The following is a 27549-nucleotide window of genomic DNA, read 5'->3' as shown; positions in this document are numbered from 1 at the left end:
TGACCTTCCTCTCTCTGTTCTCATTCATTCACTTTTCCACATTGGGTTTTCTGGGACATCTACCTCGAACCAGTCACTGAGCTTGGGGCAGAGAGCACGGTGGACAAAACTGCCTGTTCCCTGCCGTGGCCGCTTTCGGTGTCTCCTCCCAGGTCGATTTCATTCTGCCCTCTCTTTCTTTTCAGTGCCTGGTCGCTGTCACCGCATCCTACCTGCAGGCCTTCAGCTTTCTCTTGTAACTTACACCTCTGGAAACATCCCCGGAGGCGGGTGCCTTCTCTGCCGGTCAGTACTCCATGAACTGGCAGCTTCATGAGAGGCCTCTCTCCGCTGAATTTATGGCTTGGCAAAGCCATTTCATAAAAAATGATTAATGATAATTAACATTTTAACTTCAGGCCATTTAATGGCACCCGACAAAGGGGTCAAGTGAAACTCATGGGTGTCATATGTCAGATGTCACAGTTATGGGAGGGGGCTGAACAGGAGCTGAGGACGAGCCGTGGAGAGTGCGTGAGGAACCATGCAAGGAGCTTCCTTCCCCACCCACCCCACGCTGCCTCCTCTGCCCACAGTCAAAGGGCCGCTGCCCCCACCCCGGATGTGAAGTATCTGTGCTTCAGTTTGAACGTGTGTCTGGGAATTCAGTTCCTAACAAATGTAATAACGCCAGACTCCCTTCGGCCCCCTGTGTTCAATGCCCAGCACGCTGCCCATTAAGGAAAGCCCACCGATGTTGAGCACTAAGAGACCAGCACCAAAAAAGTTAGCAGAAAGCGAGACCAAGAACCAAAGCATGGCAGAACCGGAGGCCTTCCGCGAAATAAGGAGGTGAATGACCAAGGCCCAGACAAGATGGCAGGTGCCACATACTGGATCTTGCTGTCCCCGAGATGGGAGCCTGGCGTGGAGACAACAGCCGGTAATGAGAAGGAACACACGCCGAGGTGAGGGAGGAGGTCGGTTCCCAAGGACAAGAAAAGTGGGGTAGCCAAACAAAGCTTTGGTCACAGAGCGACCCCGCACGCCAGGATTCCGTCTCCGGGAGCGGCTCTCTGCTGACAGAATTGGGACCTCGCAGTGGACGCCTGGGACTGTAGTCCGCGTCACGATCTCCGCGCGGACACGACTGGCAAGCTGAGGCTGCGTGACACTCCCCAGGAAGGTCACCCGCACTGGAACGCGTTAACACAGGAATAGCCAACATTTATGGAGCATGTGCGCCAGCTTCTGAGCTAAATACTTAACGTTCATCAACGGAGTGAGTCCTCACCGACACCCCCTGACCCAAGTTCTTGTTGTGGTTGTTGCTAAAGCAGGCGTCGCGCTCAGGGTGGAACCCGAGTCGGGGCTTGAACTCACGACCCTGAGATCAAGACCCGAGCTGAGATCGAGAGTCAGACGCTTAACCGACTGAGTCCCCCCAGGCGCCCCAAGTTCTAGCTTCACCGCATTTTATTTACAAAAACGCCGAGGCTCAGAGAGCTTAAGGCACTTGGGTACCATCACCCGGGTACCAAGCCGTGGGGCCACCCCGTGAACTCAGTTTGCTCGGCCTGTTTCCACATTCTCAGTCGCCCCACCAAGCTGCCTCCTGAACAGCTGAGCGTGTCACAGTGACCTCACGGTAAGGGAAGGGTAGAAATAACCAGCCGATAGCAATCTGAGGCTTCCTTTCAAAAACATTTACTTAAAAACACGACAGCGAGTCTACTTAAAGAGAAGTATCAATGGAACACAGTACAAGTTCGAAAACGGCCTGGATCTTGAAGGCGAAATGAAAAGTAGCAAAGGCTGGAAAGCTCTGACGTGTACGTAACAGGCCTCAGTTAATGGTGCTGGGAGCGTGTGCGTTTGAGGAGCGATCGGGCATGATGAGGAATTTTCCAATGTACTGAAAAAATCCCCACTGTCAGGCCCGCAGTAACAGTCCCCGTGGTCGGCAGCTTTCTGACCTTGCCTCGAATGTCAATGTCAATAGCTGTTGTCACCAGTCAATGGGCCTCCCTTTTGGTACTTAGAGATTCTCTTTATGCACTTAAAAGGCATCATTAGTACCAAGTGGCTATTAAAGCAGTCTTGCTGTTCAGAATGATTTTCTGAGGCAAATGCAGAGGAAACGTGTTGAGGGTTGAAGTCATTAGCTGTGACCACAGAAGGACCGACCGTGGGCAATGGTGCCATTAATCTTGATAAGGGGAAGTGTGCACAATTCATAAAATCTACTTGGTGAGGTTTCTCCCTAAATGGACACCCGGCTGAATGACCCCATGTCTTTGCTCTAGGTAAGAGGGACACGCGTGAGCTCCGACACGGACCGGGGATAACGGTCGATGCAGGCAGGGCTGCTGGGGGTGGGGACACCACAGTGATTCCAGGCCGCGTGGGGAGGCCAGGGAAGCTGGAGGGTAGTGGGGCAAGAGGAGTTCCGGTGGGCATTTTAGCTAATGATCACCAGGGACCAGGCACAACGCTAATGCTTATGTGGTAACTGCCTAATGCTCATGACCATCCTGAGGTGGTTGTGAGACCTTGTGACTTCCACCCAGACGTCGTGGATTACTTGCTCTTGGAACCTAGCTGCCATGAAGTGAGGCACCTCAAGCATCCCTTGGAGACAGTAGAAACCTCTGCAGGGGGCAGAGCCCCAGACCCTCCTTGGAAGTGGATCCTTGAGCTCCAGTCGAGCTGCCCCTTCTCCTACCGCACGGATCAGAGACAAACCATCCTCGCTTAACCCTACCCGAGAGGCAGATCCGTCAACAAAATCAACGACTGCCAGTTTGGGATTTTAGTGGCCTGGGGTACATAGCCCAGGTTTGGTATAAAAAACTGAAACACAACAAAAGACCTTTCTAGCTTAGTTAATGAACCACAGAGGTTGAGGACTAAATCTAGACTCGTCACCATTATCACTGTTGGCATCAATGTTCTAGGGCCCACTCTCTAATGTCTTAAATAAAACTACGTTGGCGTTTGGAGATGGTCCCAGGCAACGAGAGAAGATGTCAGCCTCTCGTGGTCTCGTAAGTAATAGTCACCCTCCACACGAATACGGATTATTTCACCAAAGAGTGGAATGGGCACCCACCAGCATACCACTAACGGTGGTCACAGCGTTAAATAATGCTGGATCTCAGAGTGACCCCAACTATCCACTTTTCAATTCTCTTTCAATCCTCTGATGACACAAAGGTGACAGATCATATATATATGGGGATAATACATCACACTATATATATGGGGATAATACATCATTCTATATTACACTATAATATAGGTATATACACTATATATATACTATATATTACTATATATATTATACTAAATATAATATGTATACTGTATATAATATTTATTCTATATATAATATGTATACTGTATACATTATATATAGTATAATATATACAGTATATATAGTATATATACAATATATATACACATGTATTATATATGTATAGTACATATATACAATATATATATAGTATAATATATACAGTATACATATTATATTTACATACAATATAATACACTATATATTTCAATCCTCTGATTACACAAAGATAACAGATCATATACATATGGGATAATACACCATACTATATACACACTATAATATATACACACTATAATATAATATAGTATAATATAATATATATATACACTATATATATAGTAGTATAGTGTATATATATATGGTAGTATAGTGTATATATATAGTATATTATATTATAGTGTATATATAGTGTATATAATATAGTATATATATGTATATATGTATACATACATATGTATATATGTATATATGTGTATATGTATATATGTATACATGTGTATATGTATATGTATATATGTATGTATATATATATGTACATATATAATATAGTATATATGTACATATATATAGTATATATGTATATGTATACATATATAGTGTGTGTATATATACATATATATATATATATCTGCCCCTGGTTCCTGGCACAGAGCTCCTATTTTTATTTTTATTTTTATTTTTTTTAAACATTTATTTATTATTGAGAGACAGAGAGACAAAGAATGAGCATGGGAGGGGCAGAGAGAGGGGGAGACACAGTATCTGAAGCAGGCTCCAGGCTCTGAGCTGTCAGCACAAAGCCTCACGTGGGGCTCGAACTCACAAGCAGTGAGATCAGGACCTGAGCCGAAGTCGGATGCTTAACCGACTGAGCCACCCAGGCGCCCCAAGGCACAGAGCTCCTAAAAGCCATTTAATTTCCTAAGTGATAAGAACACTAGGAATATCTTTTGTTCTAATATTTTGTCTTTGACCTCTCAGTTCCTGACCCAGCGCTCCTAAATCCCTTAGAATTTCCTGGGTGATAGGAGTGTCTTTTATTTTAATGAGTTGATTCTTGGTGGGCTCCCGCTTAGGATCCTCTGTCCCCATCTCTGTGCCCCTCCCCCTGCTTGCACTGTCCCCAAAATAAATAAAAATTTTAAAAAGAAGAAGAAGAAGTTTCTGTGCTCTGGGCTCTCCCAGACCTCATCCCATTACCTCCTCATTTGGCTGTTCATCTGTACCCTTAATCATGCCCTTTAATAAACTGGTAAACGTAAACGTGTCTATGAGTTCTGTGAGCTGCTCCAGCAGATTAATTGAACCTGAAGATGGGTTTGTGGGAACCCCTGATTTGTAGCTCAGTCGCCAGATGTTGTGGGTAACTTGAGGACCCACTACCTGTGACTGGCACCTAAAAAGAGGGAGGTCTCATGGGACTGAGCCCTTAACCTGAGGGATCTGATGCGATCTCTACGCAGACAGTGTCAGACCTGAGGTAAACTGTGGGATACCCAGCTGGCGTCACAGAATGTCACTTGGTGTGGAGAAACCTCACACATGGCCGGTGACTAGAAGTGCCAGAAGTGAAGACAATGTGGAGGTGGTGAGAAATTAAAGAGGTTGAAAAATTTCCAACATGGCGCCACCTTGGCTTCAACATCTCTCTAACTCGTGGCAGAAATCAGGGAGGTGGTGTGCCACCAACCAAAATTCAAGAAACACTGATCTAATAAGTCCTTGTTCCCACAACAACTAAGTGAGAGAACCAGAGAAATCATGAAAGAGCCACATGGTTTATGATCATCCCAGAAAGCTGAGTCTCCGAGACACTTGGTGACTTGTCCAAGGACTTGGGTCACTGTTTCTCCCTCATCTTCAACTTAACACGTAATGAAAAAAAATGACATCACTAGAGGGGTCCTCTGCCATATAACTGGTAAATAGCCATTCGACTCCATTTGTTTTCTTTACAGAGAGTGAGAGAGAGAGAGCACATGAGCATGAGTAGGGGAGGGGCAGAGGAAGAGAGAGAATCTTAAGCATGCTCAGCATGGAGCCCCACATGGGGCTCGATCCCACAGACCCTGGGATTACGACCTGAGCTGAAATCAAGACTGAGACACTCAGGCACCCCCATTAGACTCCATCTTTACTCTGATCTCAGAATAAGGGCCAAAGAAGCTCCAAACGAGATGGGGAGAGAGGAAGGGGAGGCACAGAGGGTAGGAGACAAATTTCAGAAGTTACGTGGAGAAGAAATTGGTTCAAAAAGGAAGAACTTTCTAATGCCAAGGCTGCAAATGGCTACGTCAAAAGACAGCAGCAGGCCAGCCAACCCCCCCCCCCATTGGCTCTTTTATTTGCCTGAGATAGAATCTTCCATCCTTGGTGTTGGCTTTTCCCGAGTATGTAGGGATTCTGGACCACATGTTCACGTTTGGGGACAGAATTGTCTCCCGCACCGAGGTTACAAGTGACTCCTATGCTGTTTGCACCCTGAAATCCCAGCAGGTCTTCAGACAGCTGGGAGTGGCCTCTTCCCCCTCCAATCACTACACGCCTTGAGCTTCAGGATGGTGGGGGTGAGGGTATGGGTGTGGGTGACTGAATCGGATGAGGAGAATGAATGTGAATGCAGATTAAATCCGGGAGGAACTGTTGGCATCTGTTATTGGGATGTGATTTACTTGTGGCCAGCAGCAGGGACTCTAAGCACTCATGCTGAGCTTAGGGCTTGGCCAGTGCTACCCAGGTTAAAAGCCCACCAGACCACATAGGGTGCTTGTTACAAAGGCAGATCTCCCAGTGTGATTCTTTAGCTGTGGGCTGATTCTCATGGTAGAGATCCAGGGGCTACATTTTGCCAAACGCTGACCTGGGGTGTCTCAGCTGCGTCCCGGGGACATGTGGACAGGGGGAAAGGTGATGGATGCTCTCAGCCAGGATATGCGGGCCGTGCCCGGGAAGCACCAAGAGTCCTCTCCCATTGGACATTCCTGAGACGGAAGGAGCTCCAGTGGCCTGAGACAATAGACACACAGGCACTTAGAATCTCAGAAACACAGGCTCTTATTCATAGTGGAATAAAAGCATCTTAAAATAATAGAGTTGCAGGGCGCCTGGATGGCTCGGTTGGTACAGCATGTGACTCTTGACCTCAGGGTTGGCAGTTCAAGCCCCACGCTAGGCATGGAGTCTACTTAAAAATAAATAAGTAAAAATAATTTAAAAAACAGGATGCATTAGCAGTCGATCTCAGCCGTTAAGAATAAGCTGTATTCAGAGTTTAACTTCTTTACTTCATTAGCTGAATAGCTGACACTGAGTTACTTCATCTCTCTGAGCTTCTGCTTCATCCTTCATTAGATGGGCCTCCTAGGGAGTAGAATATAATGCCCTCTCACACGGTTGTGACATATACATGCGTCAGAGCGTTTAAAGGACATGGCGTTGAGGGTGCTACAGGGGAAGGGGTCCAGAAACTCTTATCATCGTTGCCAAGGTCATAGGATCTTAGGACCAAAGGTGATCACAGAGATTATCTAGTGAGTCAGGGGCCATGCAGAGAGTGACTCCCAGTGGAGATGAATCAATAACGGAAGAAGCCACTGTTGTGCGAGGCTCCCTTGGTGCAGCCTCTCCTCTCGACCTAGTGGTGGTGGGTGTTCTCCAGCCGAGGAAAGAAAGGAAGTTTGGAGGCCCATCTCATTTCCTTGTTTCCCGACACCTGCCTTGCAGAGCTCGCACGCCTCCCGTCGGTGGGCACCGGCATCAGCCGAGGAGAGCGGGGCTGTGTCCTCCCTCCCCTTGCTCTGGTATTTAATCAAGACAGTATTCAAAACATGATTCTGGGAGATTATATTGGGAGATTTGCGGGAGGCTCTCAGTGGGGGCAGCGACGGTGGGAACAGATTGCCACTGGGGGCCCAAGGCTGGGATAATCGGAGGCTCAGACGTGCCTTTCTCAGGCCTTCACCCTCACTCCTGGAGCCCACCCCCAGCTCTGGAGTGGCCAGCACACCGGGATGGAGAACTAGATCATTCCCCATATATTACAGCCGGGGAAACTGAGGGGGTGAAGGGGGCTTGTCCACAGCCCCAGCCAAGTAGCCATGGCGTTGAGATGCTAAAGCTCTTTTCTGGGATTCCAGCCGCTCTTTTCTGCCCTTCCTACACCCACCGTCTCCAGCCAGGATCTAGGCCTGGATCCTGGGGCAACCCCTGGGCTGCCTGCTGGTGCTCTGGGTCGGGGGAGATGAGGAGAAACTAGGCCTCACAGACAGGAGCTGGGGAGACAACTTCCTGAGTTCCTGAGTGGGAAGGCAGGCAGATACCTGGGCCTCTCTTCCCAGGACTCACGGTTCCATAAAAGGCTGGATGGCTGGGAGAACTCCCTTCTCCCCCCTACCCCCCCTCCCGGGGGGCAGGGGGGCTCCTGCACTCTCTGGATCAGCCACACGACCTGGGGCTCAGGTGCCTCTCTGCCCTCTGGCCTTCACTTTTCCTGTCTCCAAGTGTCTCGGTGTGATGCTAAGGGTCCCTCTACCCTCCACAAAAAGGCTCGCTGGAGCCCCACGCCCAGCCGAGGCCCTCAGAAGGCGCTTCTGCTGACTCCGCAGCCTCTGGAGGGGTCTACCTGGCCCCCCAGGAGGGGGTGGGGTCGAGAGCGCCTTGAAAGAAACCTCCAGCTAATGCTCTTTATTACAAGCGTTAATCCCGCAAAGCCGACTGGAAATAATGTTTATCTTTTCGCAGTTTAATTTCCCGGACCCTAAGCCGCGGGTCAGTGAGGGCGACTGGAGGTCCCCCGGGGAGCCTGGGGGTGGGAGCAGCTGGTGCCCAGAGCAGAGCGAAAGCAGGGAAGGGATCACCCGGCGGAAGCGAGGGAAAGGAGCATGAACCGGAAAGAGGCAACGGACCCCGAGTGGAAAGCTGGGGGACCCCTCTCCGCCACGGATTCCGTGTGACCCTGAGCCAGTCCCCTGCCCTGCCACTTGGCCTCAGTTTGCTCATCTGGGGAAGAGGTTTGTCCTTTGTAAGCCATGATCGCTAAAGCCCCTTCCGACCCCAGGTCATTCTATAAAAAAGAAGACAAGGTGGGGGCTGGGAGGGGGTCCGCCGCTTCTTCTCCGCAGCCTCCGGGAGGTCTGACAATCTCCCCGCCTCCGACCCCCCAGGATGCGATGATGCGGGCGGGGCGGGGGTGGGGGGGGAGGGGGCTTCCCGCCCGCCCGCCGCTGCAGTGCCAGGCGCTGATTTAGCAGCAGCCACCCGGTCTCGGGGGCCCGGGCCGAGCCCAGCGGTGGAGACGCAGCTCCCCCAGGATCCGGTCCTTGGGCGCACACCCCGGCTGCCCTTCTCCTGACTTCCCGCCCGCATCAGCTCCCCGCAGCTCCCCTCTGGGGCCCCGTCCCGGGTTCACCTCCCCCTCCCCCCATGGGCAGCGGCCAGCTCCCTGGCTGGCTCCGGCCGAGGCCAAGAGGCCCGGGACGCGAACTCAGGCCGGGCGCGGGCGGCTTTCCATCTCTCCGCCCCCCGCTCCTGCTCCAGACACGGCTCCCCGCGGGGCACCGAGTCCGGTTCCCTGCCCATCGGCTCCCATTGGTCGGCCTGTACCGGAAGTGATTGCCGATCCTTGGTTCCATAAAAGAATGTCTCCTCTTGCCTCCCCGGGACCCAGCAAGCCGTCACACTTTGCAGTTTTGTACGACGGGAGGAGCGCGGGGATCCCCGCTGCGTGCCAAGGACGGCCAAGGTTATCCCCCGTCCTCCCAAGAAACTAAAACCCAAGTACGAGCCCGGAAACAAATGCAGCTTCCAAATATGCTGACAGCTCCCCGACCTCCGACCTCACCATTTCCGCCCCGTTGCCCCAGTGCACAAGACCCCGCCGCCGCGCGTCACCCTGCTCGGCCAGTTGGGTACAGGCAGCGTCAGGTACAGAGTTAGGCGCCCTCGGGGCCTCGGCCTTAACCTCGCCAGCCTCTCTCCTTGCGGTGAGAGGGACTGAGGTCTGCAGCTCACGCCACCCTGGCCCCAGATCCCTGGCCTCATTCCATCCTCCCCTCCGCCCTGGCCTCTCCCAGCGCCCCTGGCACAGACACGCCACACGGGTCTGGTTTGATGTGATTATTTTTGAGGACACAAGGAATAAGGACGAGGAGAAGATGCAGGTGGTCCTTAGGGACCAGGTCGGCGCTGAAGTTACAAAGTGAAAGGGGGTAGGGTGGGGGTGAGCGAGAGAAGGAGTTGCTGCAGACCCTGAATCAAGAGGAGGGAGGCCGACTCGGTGTCCCGAGTGGGTGCACAGGCCAGACTCGCCCGGCTGTCCCACCCGGCCCTCCCCCGGGTGCCCCGCGCCACCTCCTCCAGCGGGTCTGGCGAGATGCACGTCCGCCCGCCACTCCCAGCTCTGCGTGCAAGAAGGGCCGGGGTAAGGGTTTCTGTGAGTCTGTCTCTTAGGCGAAGCGAGAGCCCCCAGTCCCTGGCAAGGTCTCCCAGCTTCCGAGCGTGGAGGTGAGTTGCAAAAGTAGGGCGTATTTCCGAGATTCTTCCGCAAATCGCAGCCATTGCGCTAACCTGCTGAGAGAGGAAAGGTTGATTAAAACCCGAAGGCCGCTTGGCGCTGATTCCCAGGAAATGGAAGGTCGGTGGTGTCCCATCCGAAGGGAATCAAAGGTCTAGAGGCAATTTGCTTGCTAGAAGGAACATTCGGACCCCGTTATGTGCAAATTCAAATAACAGCGTAACCCAGTTTTCTAAGCCAGGAGCTAATCCTGAGAGAAATTACTACAAAGCAGAATCTGACAGTAATTGCCGGAAGCTGCCTGATGCTGGGGGGAATGTCCCTTTGTGGGGTGCGATTCCCTTCCGCCAGGCACAGCCAGAGAACCAGCCAGGGCCAGTAGGCAGTGAGTGGCAGTCACACCCGGCTGGGGCTGAGCCCTTGGGGGTGAGCGCTCTCCAGGGACAGCCCCAACCCTTGGCCACCCTCCCCAGGGGTTTCAGCCGGCCCAAGGCAGGGCTCCAGCTGGACTTAAGCGCTGGCCTTAAACCAAGTGCATGTATCTGGCCCGTCCTTTCAGGCTTCTTGGAAGGCCCTGGTTCCGGCCCAGCCCTAGCAAACTCTGGGTGCCAGCACCACAGGGGGCCAGCTGGCCTCCCCGAGGGGCGGGCAGGGGGCAAGGGTGTCTCTGCCAGAAGGTCGTGATGGAGCCCACCTGGCACATTTGCCAGCACATTGGGCACCGGGGCGCAGAGGTCTAGGTTGACGACTTGCTCAGTGCCCCTAGGCAAGTTACTGTCTCACTCTGAGCCCATTACTATTAAGTTTCAAAAGGAGGCGGAATTAGTTAGTGCTTTGGTTCCTAAGCTGCTGTTTCAGGAAGCGCTGTGGGACAAGCCCGCTCCAGGTCCCAACGTGGCCGCGCCCCAGAGGCCGAGAGGCTGGACAGTGGCCGGGCGGCACCGTGGGCAGCCCTGTCCTTTGGACGGACACACCCAGCGCCGTTGGGGACCCACTACCTTCTGCTCCAGACGGGTACGGGCACCGCACTGCAGGCTCCCTCCGCCGCGGGCAGGGCGCACAGTTCATCGGCGGCCCCTGCAGGGCGAACGGGTGGTTTCCAAAGGCTTTGGCTGCGCGGGAAGACTCTTCGCCCGCGGAGTCTCTGGGGACGGCGGGTGGGCCGCCGGAGCCCGGGGGCGGTCCCGGAATCAGACGGCACTCGGGACTTCGCGGCCTGGGAGGGGTTGGCGCTGCCCCGTCGACGGCGCTGGCTGCCGCAGTGTGCGCCAGGGACCAGATGCGCGGTTTCTCGCGGCACGGGTAGTGCAGGGTCAACGTGGGGCCCCCAGGCTCCGCCCGGAGGAAATCCGCTTCTCCCGACCCGGGGGGCTCAATGAACGAGAAGGGGCGCGCCGCCAGGCCGCACTCCCGGCGCTCCAGCCGGGCCTCTCGAGCCGCCGCGGCGGCGTATGGTGCTGGCTGCGCCTGCGAGTCTTTATGGAACTCAGCCAGCCTGTCCGTAGCGGTGGCCACCGCCTCCTCTTCTTCGGCCTCCTCCTCTTCCTCCTCCTCCTCCTCCTCCTCTTCCTCCAGGTCTTCCAGGTCACTCAGCCGGAGCCCTCGGGCCTCCTGGCTTGCAGAAGCATCTGCGGGAAATCAGGACCGAGTGAGAAAAGCCCCAGGCCCCAAGGGAAATCCGCGGGAGTGCCCACCCCCGAGAAGCTTTTAGCAAGATGGCTGTGACTGAGGGCATTCTCGGGGTTGCTCACCAGGCTGGCCAAACCGTCTCTTACAGTCGTCCCAGCGCTCCGGCTTGCCCCCCCCCCCGGAAAGAATGTAGGCCCCAGCCCTGCCCCCACTCCTGGGGAGACTCCTCTCTGGTGCAAAGAAACTAACGCTTTTTCCTGCCTACGACCTGGATCTCAGTGTCTCCACCGTAAAGCAAACAGACATACACCCAAGGGGACACTTTCCCCTCCAATTCCAGCATCCACAGGTAGCTGGTGTGTATTATTTAATTCAGCAAATATTTATGGAGTGCCATCTATGGGCCAGACGTCATCTAGGCACTTGGGTATTAAGAATTTAGGGAATACGGCAGCGAGTAAGAGACACTGTCTGGTGGAGGTGATGTTCTGGCAGGGGGAGGCAGACAGGACCGGACCGCCTTCCCACAGTGACAGGTATGGCAGAGGAAATACAACAGGCCGATGTGATAGAGAATAACTGAGGGGCTAAGTGAGCTTGGGTGGCCAGGGAGGGCTTTGTCCAGCCCACACTACAGAAGTCAAGAAGAAGCCAGTTATGTAGGGAATTCCAGGCAGAGGGAACTGTACAGGCAAAGGCTCAGAGGTGTGTGTGTGTGTGTGTGTGTGTGGTGGGGGAGGAACACAAGTGCAAGGGTAAGTCAGGGAGCGCCTCCAAAGACGCTGTTGTCCAAGGCAGCTCGCCAAAGTGCCATCAGCCCGCTATCTAGCTGGGAAAGCCGAAAGGTGGGGTGGGGAACATTCTGGGTACCTTTGGCGTCACCATTCAGGCAGCCCAGGGACTCCTCTGCTCCACTCTCAGCCCTCCTCTCCTCCCCGCCTTTGCTCTTGGGCGCCCACGTCATCTTGTTCTCCTTCTTGAGGCGCCGGCGCGCGTTGGCGAACCAGGTGGACACCTGGGTGAGGGTCATCTTGGTGATGATGGCCAGCATGATCTTCTCGCCCTTGGTGGGGTAGGGGTTCTTGCGGTGCTCGTTCAGCCAGGCCTTGAGCGTGCTGGTGGTCTCCCGGGTGGCGTTCTTCCGGCGGCCAGTGCCACTCAACTCCACTGCTCCATACCTGGGGGGGAGAACCTGGCTCACAGTTCTGGGTCTGAGAACCTGGGGCTGCAGGCAGGAGACAGTCTGAGGCTGGGAAATGAGGTTCCGTGCTCCCCCCTCCTCACACACCCTCCTTCCCAGGCTGTTCCCAGATGGGCCCTATGGCGGGAGGCGGGGAAGGACCTGTAACGCCAGCTACCAAGGCACCCCATGCCTTACCGGTCGTACTGGTACTGCCCCAGGGTCGGCTCATAGGGGTAATAGGCTCCTGCTTGTGCCAGGCCAGGTGTAAAGTTCCCTGCGGCCTCTTTAAATTCATACTGTGGATTCTGGTGGGGGTTGGGGTGGGAAGAGAGAATTCAGGACGACGTTTGGGGAAGAGGCAGTATAGTTGCTAAGGGCGTGACCTCTGGAGTCCAGTCCGGTCCTACCACTCCTACTGGCTATGCGACCTTGGGCACAGTTGTTTACTCTGTGCCTCAGTTTCCCCTTGGTAACTGGGAATAACAACAGTACCTCTAGGGTATGGAAGAAGCACCCTTGGCAGAATCCCTGGTGCAGAATAAGCAGTGGTTAAAAGGCGAGCTCTCCTCCTTATTACTGTCACCACTTGTGACTACTCCCAATCCCCCGTCCCTACCAGCTGGGGACCTTCCCTGCCTCACTCTCCTTCCAGAGCTATTCTCTGACCCTCTGTATCTTCGTGGCTTTGGGCAAGGGGTTTGAGCCCCTCTTCATTTCAGTTTCCTCGTCTGTAAACTGAGGCTCCCTACCACGAGTGAATCGAAGCACAGATGTTTTGTAATCAGGACGGAGTTCTGCAAAGGGTCAAACTGCCCCCCGCGCTTTATAATCCTACCCGTTTCCCTTCCTCGGAGTTTCGCCTCCTTCCTCGATGTCCCCCTCCAGCCCCCCCCCTCCCCCAGACTTCTTACTGGATTTCACCCGCTGCTGCCTTGTTCATGCCCCCCCCCCCCCGCCCCCGGGGCCGGATGGGTTTTGGCGAACAGACCCAGGGGTACTCACCAGCGCCCCGTACAGCGCGGGCGGCTCTGGGCTGTAGGGCAGGTAGCTTGGGTAGCTCTGGGCAGCTGCGGCGGCCGCGTAGGGGGCTCCGTAGATGCCCAAGGCCGCGCCCAGCTCGGGCCGCGCACTGCCCAGCAGCCGACCGTCGTAGGGCGCGCAGCAGAGAGCGGCCGCCGGGGTGGAGCCTGAGGCCACGTCTGGGACCGAGCGCGGGGCGGATTCGCAGCAAGTGGCGCTGGAACTTGCAGACACCAGAAACTACGGGGGTGAGAGGGGCGCACCGGAGGTCAGGGACCGGCGCCTCAGGCTGGCGGGAGCCAGCGGCAGAACAGCCCGATCGCTCCCTCATTCAACATGAACTAAATGCCACCCAGAGCTGAGCGAGCACTCTGCCGCGATGGAAATGATCTGAAGACGTAATTTAGCCAAACTGCCCTCATAGGTACTTCTAAAACGTTGCTCAGGCTCCAGAGTCCCGGGGGTCGGGGCGATGGCACGGTCTGCAACCCGAATTACAGAAGCCAAACTCTTCTCGTTCCCTCGCCCACCCCTCCTCCGCCCCCATCACGGGATCTTACAAAGGCAGAGCTAGAAGTTAGGCTTAGCGACCACCATCACCTCTTACTCCAGCTCCCTTTTTTATAGATCGGGCAGGAGCACCAGGGAGACTTGTCCAAGATCCCAAAGCGGGTCAGAGGTCAAGTGGGAACTAGACCCCACAATCTAAGCAGAAACTGGAGGACAGCGGTGGGTGTCCCCAGGAAATCCTTGTCACTGCACAACACCCACCGTAATCTGGAAAACCCAAGGAGCCGGAAGCAGAGAGCTTGGACCCGGTCAAAGAAGGGAGAGGATAAGTACAGAAGTCAACAAGCAAACCACTGAACAATGCTGAGGTGGAGAGATCCGGGTCACCTCGGATATCTGTACAATAAGGAGGCCTGTCTGGAAGATCTCTGAGATCCCACCCACCTCGCTTAGCGCGTGGTTAGTGCCCAAGTTTCGGGTCACACGATCTTCCGGCTTGCACTGGGGGAGTGGAAGGTTCTCGGCCAGAGGTTGGGGATGTCGGAGGGGTCTGTGGTACATTACCCTGATCCCTGCTCTCTCTGTCTTCTCCGGAGACTCGTGCGAAAGGGGGGCGATCAGCTGCAGGCGCGTGCACTGGGCACCCCCTCCTCTGTGTCAGCCCCCATCCCCCACGGAGGCCCTTCTTACCTGGGAAGCGCTGCCGTAAGGGTGTCCAAAGTGCGGGAAGGACATGGTAGCTGTCCCTGGCCCTCCTCCTTCCCTTGCGAGTTCCCGCCTCGGCCCCGCGATTCTGCGCCTCCAGCCGTGCGCCGCCTCGGTTCCTTACACGGCTGCTGGTGCCCAGCGCCCGGTCCTCCGCCCGCTTGGCACGACTGGAGGCAGAGCCCAGGGCAGTCCGGCTGCCGAGCCCTGCGCTCCAGAAGGCGCCCCTCCGGCCCGCGTGGTCCGGAAGACAGAAGGGCCCATGGATGGGCAAGGAAAGGGAGAGGATGCGGGTTCCCAAAGTCGCGCGGTGGCGAGGCAAGGTGAGGCGCGGCGCCGGGCTGTGAGGCTTCAGAGGTGTCCCAGTCCAAGGTGGCCAGAGGCTCAATGTGACGTCACGGTAATCCCGGGCCGCCAGGCGGGCCCCCGGGCCCTGGGGCCCCGGGCCACCAAGCGTGCCAAGCGCAGCCAGCCCGTGCGCGCGCGCGCACTCTCACCCACGCTCACACTTGTTCCGGGAGGTTTGTGCAGCTGGTGAGGAACGTCAAAGACCCTGACCCTCTGTGTTTGGCGCTGGATCCTACCCCTTTTCGCCTTAAACTCACGCGCGCGCGCGCGCGCGCACACACACACACACACACACACACACACACACAACCTCTCCAAATTACCCGGGAGAAGTAGGAGAAACGCCTCCCTCTGTGCCGCGCAGGCCCCGGGCGCAGCGCGTTTACCTCCTCCCCTGCGGCCCGGAGGAGGAGAGAAGCAAGCCAGGCGGCGAGGGGGGAGAGAATACAAAAGAAGAGATAGGAGAAAAAAAGAGAGGAGAAAAGTGGGGGAGAAAGGCAAGAGGGAGAAGGAGGAGGGGAGAGGAGAGAGATGAGTCCAAGCGAACAGAGGCGCGAGGGGGAGGGGAGGGAACCGGGGTGGGCGAAGGCTGGGCGCAGGTTGAACACAGGCAGGTGGAGGAGAGCGGCGGCTCGGGGGACTAGCCTCCAGCCCGGCTCCCCCGCCCCTCCGCTGCAGGAAAGTTTGTTCTCGCCACAGGCCCGGCACTGGTTGGGGCCGCGGCCGGGGAGCGTCGGTGGTTCCCACTGGCCCGCCCGTCTTTGTGCTTCGGAATCTGATTCCCCACCCCAGCCTCCCCAGGACTCTAGCTAGATTCAGGCTCTCGGGGCCCGGGTCTTTGCCAGGGTCTCGACCCAGGGGCTTCTCTGCAGCCTCTGGCCTCCGAACAGAGCGAATAGCGCCCCCTCGAGGCCAAGATTCAGTTCCGCTTGGACTCGGCCTGGAAACGCGCTAAAACTGACCCTTGGCATCCGCAGACAGCTGGCGAACACCCCTGGGCATCTCCTCCGAAGACGACGCTTGGTTGCTTCCTGCGCACAGACCGCTGTGTCCACGGGGGAGCCGGGGAGCCCCACAGGAAGGTGCCGGGGCCGAGCTGCAGCCGCTGCGCTCCGCTGGGGGTGGCGCTGGCGAGCCGCGGTTCAGCTCGCGGGGACTGAGGCCCAAGCCCGGCGCTCCGCCGCGACGCCGGGTTGGGCCCAGAGATCTGACCACCCCCCTCTATCCCAGGGGTCCTCAAAGGGGCGCTGATGGGCGGAGGAGCTCGTTTGTGCCCGGGAGGGGGCTGCGTGCTCTAGGCCTGGCACGAGACCAGCGGCCGCCAGTTTGTGAGCACTGTAGATCCTGAGCACTCAAGGCTCAATTCCCCAGGCCTGGAGCATACCCACCGAGGGCCACCAAACCGCGACGCTGGGGAAGGGGGAGGGGCGCGGGGGGGGGGGAAGGACGGGGCGTCCAGTCTAATGGGGGAAGGTCTTCGGGGGATGCTGCCGAGATCCCAGTGGAACTCAGGCTCTGGGGCTTGCAGGCCAGAAACCTCAGAAAGTCTCGCCTTTCACTCACAGGGTTACAAAACGCTCTCCCAGGTCCTCACTGCACCTCCTCAGAGGAATCCAGGGGGTTGGTTCAAGGACCCAGTTTTATTTTCTAGTTGAAACGCAAGAACGTGTGGCTCAGATGTTAGGAACAACCCGGGACTCTGCCCTGGGATTTTGCCAGGCGAGGAGGAAGCCCAAAGACCATGCAAGGTCTAGGGCCCTGGCCTGGGATCCCTGGCCGCGAGCTTCCCTCTGGACTCTCGCAGAGGGAACTGGTAGGCCCAGAAGCCAGCTACCTGTTTGGAACAACATCCGCTCGCCCACCTCCCCAAACAGATTCTGCAGAACGCGCAAGGCACAGAAGAAGCCGCCAACCGCAGACCCCTCTGCCTGGGATGATTATTATGAGGACAAGCTCCATTCTCAATATTAACGAACCCAGCTGGGTTGCCTGGTCCGTTACCTTGGAGAAACCTTGCGTTCAACCCCGGGAAACTCCCAGTTAGAAAAAGAATCATAGTCCTTGCCAGATTGATTTAGTGATAAAAATTCCCCGTAATAGATACATCCCTTGATTTTTTTCAAAACGCACTTTGGAGCTATCCACACATTTGCAGCTTGGATACATCTAAGCTATTTTTTTTTTTTTAAGGGAGCATTGGAGAGAATTCATTCAATTAGTCCCTTGGGGAAGATTACTGCTAATTAATTAATTGCAAACATTTCCAGAGGGAAGGTATGTCAATTGTAAAGTAATAACATTAGATAGTTGAAATACTTACTCAGCAACTTTGATTGCCCCTTCGTTCCTAAGCAGATTTTTTTTTATGACAGAAAGATGGGGTTGGTGGTGAAGAAAAAGCATTAGTTCTGTCCCCTGGCGATCTGGTTGCAAAGGAGAAGCTGCCATATAGAACGTATTGATTTTTTAGCTGATTTATAAGACCTCTGCGGGAGCAATGCCGTGTGCAGGGCCTCCAGGCCTACCTCTTGTCTTTGCGCTCTAGGATTAGAGAAAAGCAACAAGAGTTTTCAAGAGAAAAAAGAAAAAAGGAGGAAGAACACTGGTGAAGTACATTGGAGGCTAAGGCAATGAAGGTCCCTCAGCGCTTTTCTTCTTACGTAGAGAAGGACAAGCGAAGGAGCAGGTTTTATATTAAGGCACCTTTCTATTGTCTCCAAAGTTACTTGACAGTATCAGAGTGTCTTGGGGAGGGAGGCTGCCACTTCTGGACACGGGGGAACCTTGGTTTCGTATTTCTTCTATTGCTATGCCTGCCAGGTACCCTCGCGCTTTGACTGTGACCACCACCAGCATTAGGTGGGGCTCCCTAAAAAATAGTTCTTAGGAACCGTGTTCTCTTCCGGCGATTTTCAGAGCCTCGTAACAAAACACAGCCGGTGGGTTCAACCAACATCAACCTTTGTCTGGCAGAGACCTGGGGGGTGGGGGTGGGGGGGAGACAAGGAAGTCTCTCTTCGAGGTCCTGAGTGAGGGAAGCGGCCGTGGGATCTGCTCTCATCCTCCTGACCGTTGACAGACCCTCACTTTGGCGGCTGAGTGCTCTGGCTTCTCATTGCTTTGTTTAGCACGGATTAATTCAGTTTCGGGAAAAATGCCCGATGGTGCGTATGTGTGTGAATTTCACTGAAGCTAGTAGACAAACCTATGCGATGCAGACCCTCCCTGTTCTATTCGAGGGGGACACTCCACCCAAAGTATTTTCCACAAGTGGGCCAGACTCTTTTGTTGTATTATGCAATATGCCCCCATATGTCCTTTAGCTGCTCATTAAAACAAATATGAAGAGTCAAAGGCCTATTTGGAGCAGGGAGAGGCCTCATCCGCATCGTTTATTTGAAGTTCATGTTGCTTTGCTTTAAATTCGCTGAAGGTCCCGAGCAGACAGAGAGAAGGGTGTGTCTTCGAGCAAGAAACAGAGTCTTAACTAGAGAGAACAAACTGGTGGTTACCAGAGGGCGGGTGGGTGGGGGATGGGGGAAATAGGGGATGGGGATCAAGGAGGGCACTTGTCCTGACGAGCACGGGGTGACGTACGGAACTGTTGAATCACTGTATTGCACACCTGAAACTAACATTGCACTGTGTGTTAACTAACTGAAATGAAAATCAACACTTTTAAAAAAAGGACGTGTCTTTGACAATAAACTTAAATGCAGCATGCACACACACGAATCTTATTGTATTATTTGGGCTTAAATATCCATCATTTCCTAATATTTTATAAAGACGGAAGACTTGACAAGGGCTGGGGTGAGTAACAACCCAGAAATGCCCAAATCAAGTTCAAATGCCTCAAATCACAGATGCAATGTGTGAGTGTATGGGCATAATAACATAGATGAAAACGGGTTAAAGTTATATTTTTTAAGTACGGATTTTTTTTTTTTTTTTTAGTGACTGTTTTTGCACTGAGAAGGATGAAATTTCCTCAAATCTATGCACGAGTGAACAAGTGCATCTGGACAGATGCATCTATAATTTATACTGATCAGTCACCGCAGGTCTACCCGAGTAAAGCCGAAATGAACACTAATTGTTCTGACTCAAGTACTGTGCGTAGCATCTGATTGGGAAACACAGGGAGCCCCTGCCTGGCCTGAATACACACTGTCAACAGCAACCTTGGCATCAGGAGGAAAAAAATAAAAAGGCAAGAATTCCCAGATGAGGGTGCTAATGCCGTTTGTCAAGAAGGTGGCAACTAGAATGAATTTCTGAATAAAGTAAAAAAAAAAAAAAAAAAAGACACTCGGTGCAGAGGTCCTGGTGTGTCCACAGACCAGGTACACCTGAGCTTAGTTACAAATCATGGCGTGTAGATAATAAAATTCCCTTGCATTCGTAGCGTGCTTGGGAGCTATCCCAAACACCTCTCTGCTTTATCTCTTTTAAGGTTTAGGGTAAGGAAACTGGAGAAGGTGGGAAGCAAATCCAAGATCACGGAACCCAGTAGATGGCAGAGGGGGGGACCGGAATCCAGACCCCCAGACTTTGGGTCTTTCCACAAGACCGTATTTCAAACACACATAAAGGCAGACACAGCCAGGAGATGTGGTCTAACTCCAACTGGACCCAGAGAATTCACATGTCGTGTCCACACACAGTGTGATTTAGCAGAGAAAATATCAAAAGAGGGACCGGTATACACAAATTCTTGATCTTTACCACATGCTTTTCTATCAGCCTGTATTATGAAAGCACTTACACAATATTTGGGGAGTTTTAGAAATTTGATGTGGATCCTTAACTAAAATAGAAAACAGCAAGCAGCCCCAGCTGTGACTGATAAATATATGAATCAAAATAACAACAACAAAAACACTCCAGAAAATCTAGCCAAGTTCGGGTCTCTATACCTACACTGGTTTAAAAAAAAAAAAAAGCAATGAATGGAATTTAGTTACCGACTAAAGGATATATATATATATATATATATATATATATATACTTTTTAAGCTTTGCTTAAATTATATATATATTAATATATTAATATTAAATAATTATATTAAATAATATATGTATATATATAATATATATATTTTTTAAGCTTTGGCCTCACGGGGGGGGGGTGCAATTCGGTGCATTAACTTCTTGCTTGTAAAGCAGTTTTTGTATATAGAAAGTCTTGATGATTTTTATCCTGTGGATGGTAACATCTTTCTCATGATAAGCTTAAGGCGCCTAGTGTTTTCAAGGAATTAAAATAGAAAGTAAACAACAGGCGTGTGGATTAGAAAACCAGAGAACAACTTAAAAAAATTTTTTTTAAATGTTTTTATTTATTTTGGGGAGGGGAGGGTGGGGCAGAGAGAGACGGGCACAGAGGATCCTAAGCGGGCTCCGTGCTCATAGCGGAGAGCCCAATGCGGAGCTCGAATCCACGAACCACAAGGTCATGACCTGGGCTGGAGTCGGAAGCTTAACTCACTGAGCCACCCAGGCGCCCCAGAGAACAGCTTCTGAAGACGAAGTCTAACGGAGAGAAACGCATGTAAGAAATAAGCACCTGAAAAGGACTGCATAAAACCAGAAAAGACCGCTGAGCTAAGATGCGATGGCCTTTCCCCCTTTGTGACAGGGCCTAGGGGCGGTCCTGACTGTGCAGCTCGGGAACAGACTCGTGGCCTGGACCTACAGGGAAGGTTGCTGCCGAAGCGCTGACTCGGACGAGAGCCAGGGACGGTGCAGAGTTGGCCTACAGCTCTCTGACTAGGACACTGTGACCAGGCAGGCGATAAGGTGGGTCCTTGGTTATTCTTCCCGCTTTAGGATTTCGTTGCCGGAGACTTTTAAGGCTTTGGTTAAAACGTGCAGCTCCAAGCCAGAGCCATGTTTGTCCCACTGGTGACGTTCCCCGGTTTTCTCTGTCACCGTGGCTTCTCCTACTTGTAACGCCGAGCATTAGAACGGGCCAGGAGCCTTCTCTTTTGCACCACCCGGGGGCCCACTGCTTGAGGGAAGCTGAGACCATTTGTGATGTCACGTGCCGGCCCCAGTAATTTACAGCAAATCGTCGCAAATCAATAAAAATATGGGAAGTATATCATTTTTAAAGGGGGAAAAAAAGAGAAACACATGAGACATGCCCATTAAGGGCAGAACCATTCCACTACCTGCTTGTCTGCTTGGGTCTGCAATTAAAAACATTCTGATAATAAATCTCCTTGCAGGCTCTTTTAATGCTTTTAACTTTCCTGAAGGTTCAAATTGGTATCCCAAAAATGTGCCAGGACTTTCACAAGGTATTTTATAGACTCATAAATAAATACGGCAATTAATCCGTGCTATATTTCTTTCATATTTGATGACAATTTATTATGGCGTTCACCGATTCGGTGCACAAAAACTCTAATGCACTTAAAATCGGATTTCAAACCAAACATTTTATGGGAAAATATAGTATTGATCATCCATTTAAAGATATCATGAAGATGATTCATAACCCGCCGTAAAAAAAGATCTCATGAGGGTCTTACAAATGAGTGGGGTTCTGGAACAGTCTATTCATAAAACCAGAGCTATTGAATCTGTTCCTCTTGTTTTCTTCATCTATCTTCGAGTCTTCCAGCACTGATTACTTTTGCATGTTGCTGTTTTGTAAGAAAAATCTCCTTCCGTGGCATTTTTCACAGTGACAGAAGTCGTGGAATTTGGGAGTGAATATTTTCTATTGCGGTGTTCTCTTGAAATTCTGTCCGCAGGAAGAGTTTCAAGGGCAATCGAGGTGATTCTGATATCTTGGAGTCAAAGCTATGGTATGGCCCCCGTCACATTGGGTGTTCTTGACAGATCACCGTGGTCCTGAGCAATCTCGTGCCCCTGACAGTCCATAGTCCTAGCGTACTATGAGTGGTAGAATATCTTCGGTGCACACACAGTACAGGGTGCCAGTGAGGACAGAAGAAAATCCGAGGGTGCTGGCCCTTCTATTCAAGTGGCACACAGGCCTGTCTAGGAAAAGCAACGTATATGATTTGCTCAACAGACACACACTGTGTGTACTGAACGTTGGGCATGATGGTTAGGAGGCAAGGGTTGAGCACTGAACTGAAGACTTTCCTGCCCTCATGCAGGCTACATTCTAAGAAGTTAGATACTTTCAAGGCATCCTGAAATCATTTATCGCTAGCAAAATGTGCATTTAGTGGCCAGCAACGCCATTAAAATCTCTGAACCCACGGAGCTTAGAGTTTAGCTATAACGTCTGCCCCAAATTGGATAGCACTTGTTTCATTTTATAGAATCTAGAGCCTATGAGAGTATACCTTGCCTAGTGTAATGGAGCTCGTACTGGACTCAAGCTGCTGGTCACAAAGTGGTGGGAGAACAACGCATTCAGATTGCCACATTGAATCGTCGAGACGATGCAGTTTCAAGAAATAACCACCTCACCCAACATGTAGTGGATCCGAGCGGCTTTGTTTCTGGTCTATTTGTGTGGGTTGGGTCCCCTTACCCTTTGATGTCTACACAATACCGCGTATCGGCATAGAAATGAAAAAAAAAAAAAATCAGGGCACTCAGATAGATGTTTTGGTCTCTTCGACGCTAACACCTAGAATTCTCAGCTGGTATATTTCACAGTTGAGACTAGGGTCATATATAATGTCTGGACAACAGGGGACTGCATCTCAGAGATACTGGTTGATGGGGATAGGGGATGGGACACAGCTGGGTTGGAAATTTAGGACCTCAGTGACTCAGTTGGTTCAAATCTACGCACATTAACAGCTAATGTATCGTGCATTCATAACTTGCTCTCTTTCACTTTCCCAACTACACTGGGGGTTAAATAGGTGCGTTTTCTTACCCTCTTTCCACAGATGAGCAGCTGAGTTTCAGAGGGATTAACCCACTGGCTCAGGTGACATAGCCGATTAGCATTTGAGACAACTCCCAAGAGCCACTGGGTCTTTGAATGGTTGTGTGGTCCACTTCCGGGCCCCAGGACCTTTTGCGAGAAAGCATCAAGTCCGACCTTGGTGCTCTATACGGGCGGGCGTTGGGAGGTACAGCCTGGCGGGTCTTCCCATCTCTGGGATGGTGACACCTTGTTCTTCCATTTTGGTTTTGTGATTGGATCTCCCCTGGCAGTTTTTTTTTTTTTTTTTTTTTTAACATTTATTTATTTTTGGGACAGAGAGAGACAGAGCATGAACAGGGGAGGGGCAGAGAGAGAGGGAGACACAGAATCGGAAACAGGCTCCAGGCTCCGAGCCATCAGCCCAGAGCCTGACGCGGGGCTCGAACTCACGGACCGCGAGATCGTGACCTGGCTGAAGTCGGACGCTTAACCGACTGCGCCACCCAGGCGCCCCTCCCCTGGCAGTTTTAAAGCCCCACGTGCCTCTGCTTTGTGGTGGTCCAGGTTGGCTCTGACCATGAGCTCAGAAGAGAAAGTTTGCCGTGTCCACAGCAATCACACAGGCCAGATTCTGAGAACGACGCACGTCATCAACAATAATAAATCCATCAACAGGACCTTGGTGTGAGTCTTCTCGCCCTCATTTCTGAAACTGTCTGTCCCAAAATCGGCTCATAAGATCTTTCAGAGGGGTGCCTAGGTTTGCTCCAGGCACAGACTGCTTTGAGTCTGTGGAGATGGGACCACTGGACCCAGCGTCTAACTTGTGGTGGAGGGAAAATGGACTTGACAGAGACAGCATGAAATACATGAGCAGGATTAGACTGTCAGTGTAGACCGGAGAACATAAACCATTTCCTGTGCCACTCTCCAGCTCAAGGGCAGGGGCAGAGCAGAGGGGAAGCCTGCAACTATAATTACGAAATATAAATTTATACATATATAAAGGGAAAGGCTGAGGGTAGATGTTAACCACTAAAACTCCTTTTACGTTATAAACACCACAGGGATATGGAAAAGCAGCATGGGGATTAAGGACATCTTTTTGCCTTGGGACTAATTTATTACTCTAGATTATGCAGTTAACAGAGAAAGGAAAAATTGATAGGTGGCTGTTTTTCTGTAAAAGTTAAATGTGAGTAATGGGGAGGGTCCTGCCCCTGGCTTTAAACACCTGATGATGGAGACTAAGGTGGCCAAGAGCTGAAGAGAGCAAGACGCTGGTTTGAGAGACAAGGCTGGGACCTAGCCTGAATGTACCACCGATTGCCTGGGAGGCTTTGGACAAGACTCTCTCTCTGCCTCTGGGAGCCTCAGTGTACCCATCTGAAAAATGGAGAGCTTGAACTCAGTGATCTACCAAGGACTCCTGGGCTTACATCTTTATGGGAATCAGGTCACATTTCCTTTTCCAGGACTCTAAAATCTCCCTGATACCTGGTAAGACTCTCTGAAAGTTCTTTTTTTTAATCATGGATGGTGCATCGAAATCTTTGGAGCATCTTTAAAAACCCACACATCCCCAGCCTCACGCCATGAGATTCTCAGCAGGCCTGGACGTTTGTATTTCAAGAAAAATATATAATAAAAGGAGAACATGCACCCGGTAAAAAGTCAAACTACCTGTGGGAGAAATGATGGATTGTCTAACTGATACCCACGCTGCTTCTTCCCGGCTAAGCACATCCGGATGTTGTCTGGGATGGCCGTGTAGAGTCATGGCCACTTGCTGCTGGCTTTCTAGCATCTTTTACTTGGGGGGGGGCGGGTGATGGGGGAGAGGAGTATACCATGTGAACCAATTTTGGTTAATAAGGCTTAGAGGAAATCTGCATGGAGGATTCTGGGAAAACATTTATTTTCAGGATAAAAGAGGTCCGAGGCAGGGCTGCCCCGCCTCGTCTTTTGAGTCCATGAACGTGGATGTGATGACTGACGCCGCAACGTTCGTTCATTCATTGGTTCAACACACATTTATTGAGTATTTACTCTGCACCAAGTAGGATTCGGAGATGCTGGGATACAGCCGCAAACCAAACAAAACCCCCATCCTCATCGAGCTGACGTTGTAGAGCTGAAGACGGAAGGGTGCAAGGCACGCAGGTAAAATACAGAAATGTCCGATGAGGATACAAGTAAGTAAGTCAGTAAGTAAGTAGATAAATGAATAAATGAAGCAAGGGAGAGGGGTTTCCATGAGCACGGGGTCAAGACGATCGCGCAAAAGTAGCCGTCATATCAGGGAGCCAATAAACCCTTGGCTCCGGGCTTCTAGTTTGTGTCAGACAAATAAACTGGTTTTGTTTAAGTCTCTGTTAATTGAGTTTTCTATTACTTACAGCTGAATGAATTCCTAAGACAGTGTAGTGGGGGTGAAAGAGACACATAAGTCATCTGATTATTTCATCCCCACTCTCCAGCGGCGTGGACTCCTAACAGTTTCTTGGCTGCCTTCCAGAAACGTTCTATGTTAATACAAGCCATATAAACATAAGCTCTGTATACAATCTCTCCCTCTGTCTCTCTCTCTCTCTCCATCATACACCCGTACACACCCACCCACACGTAATTAATGACAACATAGCACGGTGGCTGAGGGCCCGTGTGCCCACAGCCTCTGTAGCATAGCATGACACAGAGTCCGGCTGCATAGTGGCTCCACCCTTTACCAGCCATGCTTTCTGGAACAAGTCTCTTAGTCCCCGTCTTTCAATTTCCCCATCAGTAAAATGGGGATAAGAAGCCTGCCACACGGGCTTCTTCTGATGATTTCATAAATTCCTACGTAAACCCCGGCACCATGTGACCAGCCAGAAGTGTTAGCTCTGCCCCGTGCAACGAACACCACTGTGCTCGCTTAACCATCTACGGCACGTCTTTCAAATGCCCGGAGATGTTTCTCCTTTTTTTTTGACACCTGGGTAGTATTTCTCAGCGTGGAGGAGATCTGTAGCATTTTTTTCCCCCTCTTACTATCCATGGGACATGCCGATGAGCACCCTTGATGGAGGACCATGTTCTAAAAAGATCTGTGCGCCCTCAGAGCTGGCTCACGGCAAAAGGAGAATCTGCCGAGATTGGCCTTCTTTCCTTCTTTGTTAGCTTTCTTTCCCTTTACACAGCTCGCTGTCTCCTGCGCACTCAGCTCCCCCCACATCCGTACAGTTTCCCCTTTAGTTCTATACGGGGCCACGCACGCTCAGGGGGCAGCGTTTATGATACATCTTACTTCAACATTTAAGAGCTAGACCTTGTAGACTTTTCTCCCATGAGGCTGCATCTCTTTAGGAAGGACTTAAAAAAAAAAAAAAGGAAACAAACCCCCAAAGTCCGCTTTGTACAGAGGCAAGGATAGCTAATTTGGCGGCATTCATCCTATGAACGAGGGGGTAAATACCCAGTAGTCCAATGGGGGGCACAGACGTGAAATAAACCAGATAATAATAATACAACATGTTAAGTGCAATGAGAGAGAATAAGTGTAACGGGCAATGGGGGTAACTAATCTTAACTAATCGTGCCTTGTGGCTGTGTGCAGAAGATCAAGCCATAATCTGGCTGTGACAGACAAGCTGGGTTTTTAATGAGGGGAGGAGGGGGGGTTCCAGGTAAGAGAGGAAATGGCACATGCAGAAACACGGAAGGAGCTATTTGGGGATCATAATAGAAGCGATGGGAGGGCATGAATGGGAGGGGGCCAGAGAAAGCGGTCAGGGGCAGACTAAGAAGGAGGGTGGGTCCCACTGAGTCTGTGATTGGTGCCTCCGGGTCCTGGCAGAGTCAGGCATAGCAATGTTGATGAGACGTAGAAACTTCTAGAGATCTAACTCTTGCCCAGGCCCGTACTCTCAGCTGCTTCTCTGTTTCACCCACCCAGCTGTACCGTTCCGTAGGGTTCCAAAAGAAAGTAGGTGAAGTTGCTGGGTTTTGGGGAGAAATACAGAAAAATAGCTAATGGGAAGGCTGAAGAGGAGGTGCCTCTGTCTTGAGGGTGGATGGGCTAACAAGTTAGTCAAGATTCTTTTGTTACTGGAACAGATGGACACTGGCTCAGTTAAGTGGGACAGAAGGGTACAAGGGAGGTAGGATATAGACATCCAAACTTGGGGAGATACATTCAGACATTGAGAGCAAGGGTCTGGGGGGAATTTCTCTCCAGGGGCTGCCAGTAAAGAGTCTTGGCCTCCAACACTGTCTCTTTTAATAAGAGTCATATTTCTAAGAAAGAGAGACAGAGAAAGAGGTGGGGGTGGGGTGGGGAGGGAGAGAATTTAATTGGTTCATTTCTGGTCCAGTATCTTTGTGACCGGACCAATCAGCTCTGGGTCAGGGGGACCTATTGTGAGCCAAGCCGTCTCGCTAAAAGCTTCAATCCAAAA

The 27549-nt window shown here is 51.8% G+C and overlaps 1 protein-coding gene across 1 annotated transcript; it reads right to left on the bottom strand.

The window, feature by feature from the left end:
- Nucleotides 1–10670: 10670 nt before the first annotated feature.
- On the bottom strand, nt 10671–14925 carry IRX6 (iroquois homeobox 6). The gene is made up of 5 exons (XM_047077399.1): nt 14881–14925; nt 13663–13920; nt 12856–12965; nt 12348–12655; nt 10671–11476 (listed from the first exon to the last, which is right to left on the bottom strand). The coding sequence occupies exons 1-5, from the start codon at nt 14923–14925 to the stop codon at nt 10671–10673; spliced, it is 1527 nt and encodes a 508-aa protein (XP_046933355.1).
- Between the last annotated feature and the right edge of the window lie 12624 nt (nt 14926–27549).

Source organism: Lynx rufus, unplaced genomic scaffold (assembly GCF_022079265.1).
Source record: "Lynx rufus isolate CCGP_SWC_20201006 ecotype Redwood Valley unplaced genomic scaffold, mLynRuf1.p SCAF_16, whole genome shotgun sequence".
Classification (NCBI taxonomy): domain Eukaryota; kingdom Metazoa; phylum Chordata; class Mammalia; order Carnivora; family Felidae; genus Lynx; species Lynx rufus.
This window is presented reverse-complemented; position numbering and strand designations above follow the sequence as displayed.

Coding starts and splice junctions, on each gene's coding strand:
- IRX6 (XM_047077399.1), bottom strand. CDS start 14,925: ATGTCCTTCCCGCACTTTGGACACCCTTACGGCAGCGCTTCCCAG. Junction 13,921..14,880: donor CTTACGGCAGCGCTTCCCAG/GTAAGAAGGGCC, acceptor TCACCCCCGTAG/TTTCTGGTGTCTGCAAGTTC. Junction 12,966..13,662: donor CCGCGCTGTACGGGGCGCTG/GTGAGTACCCCT, acceptor AACCCCCACCAG/AATCCACAGTATGAATTTAA.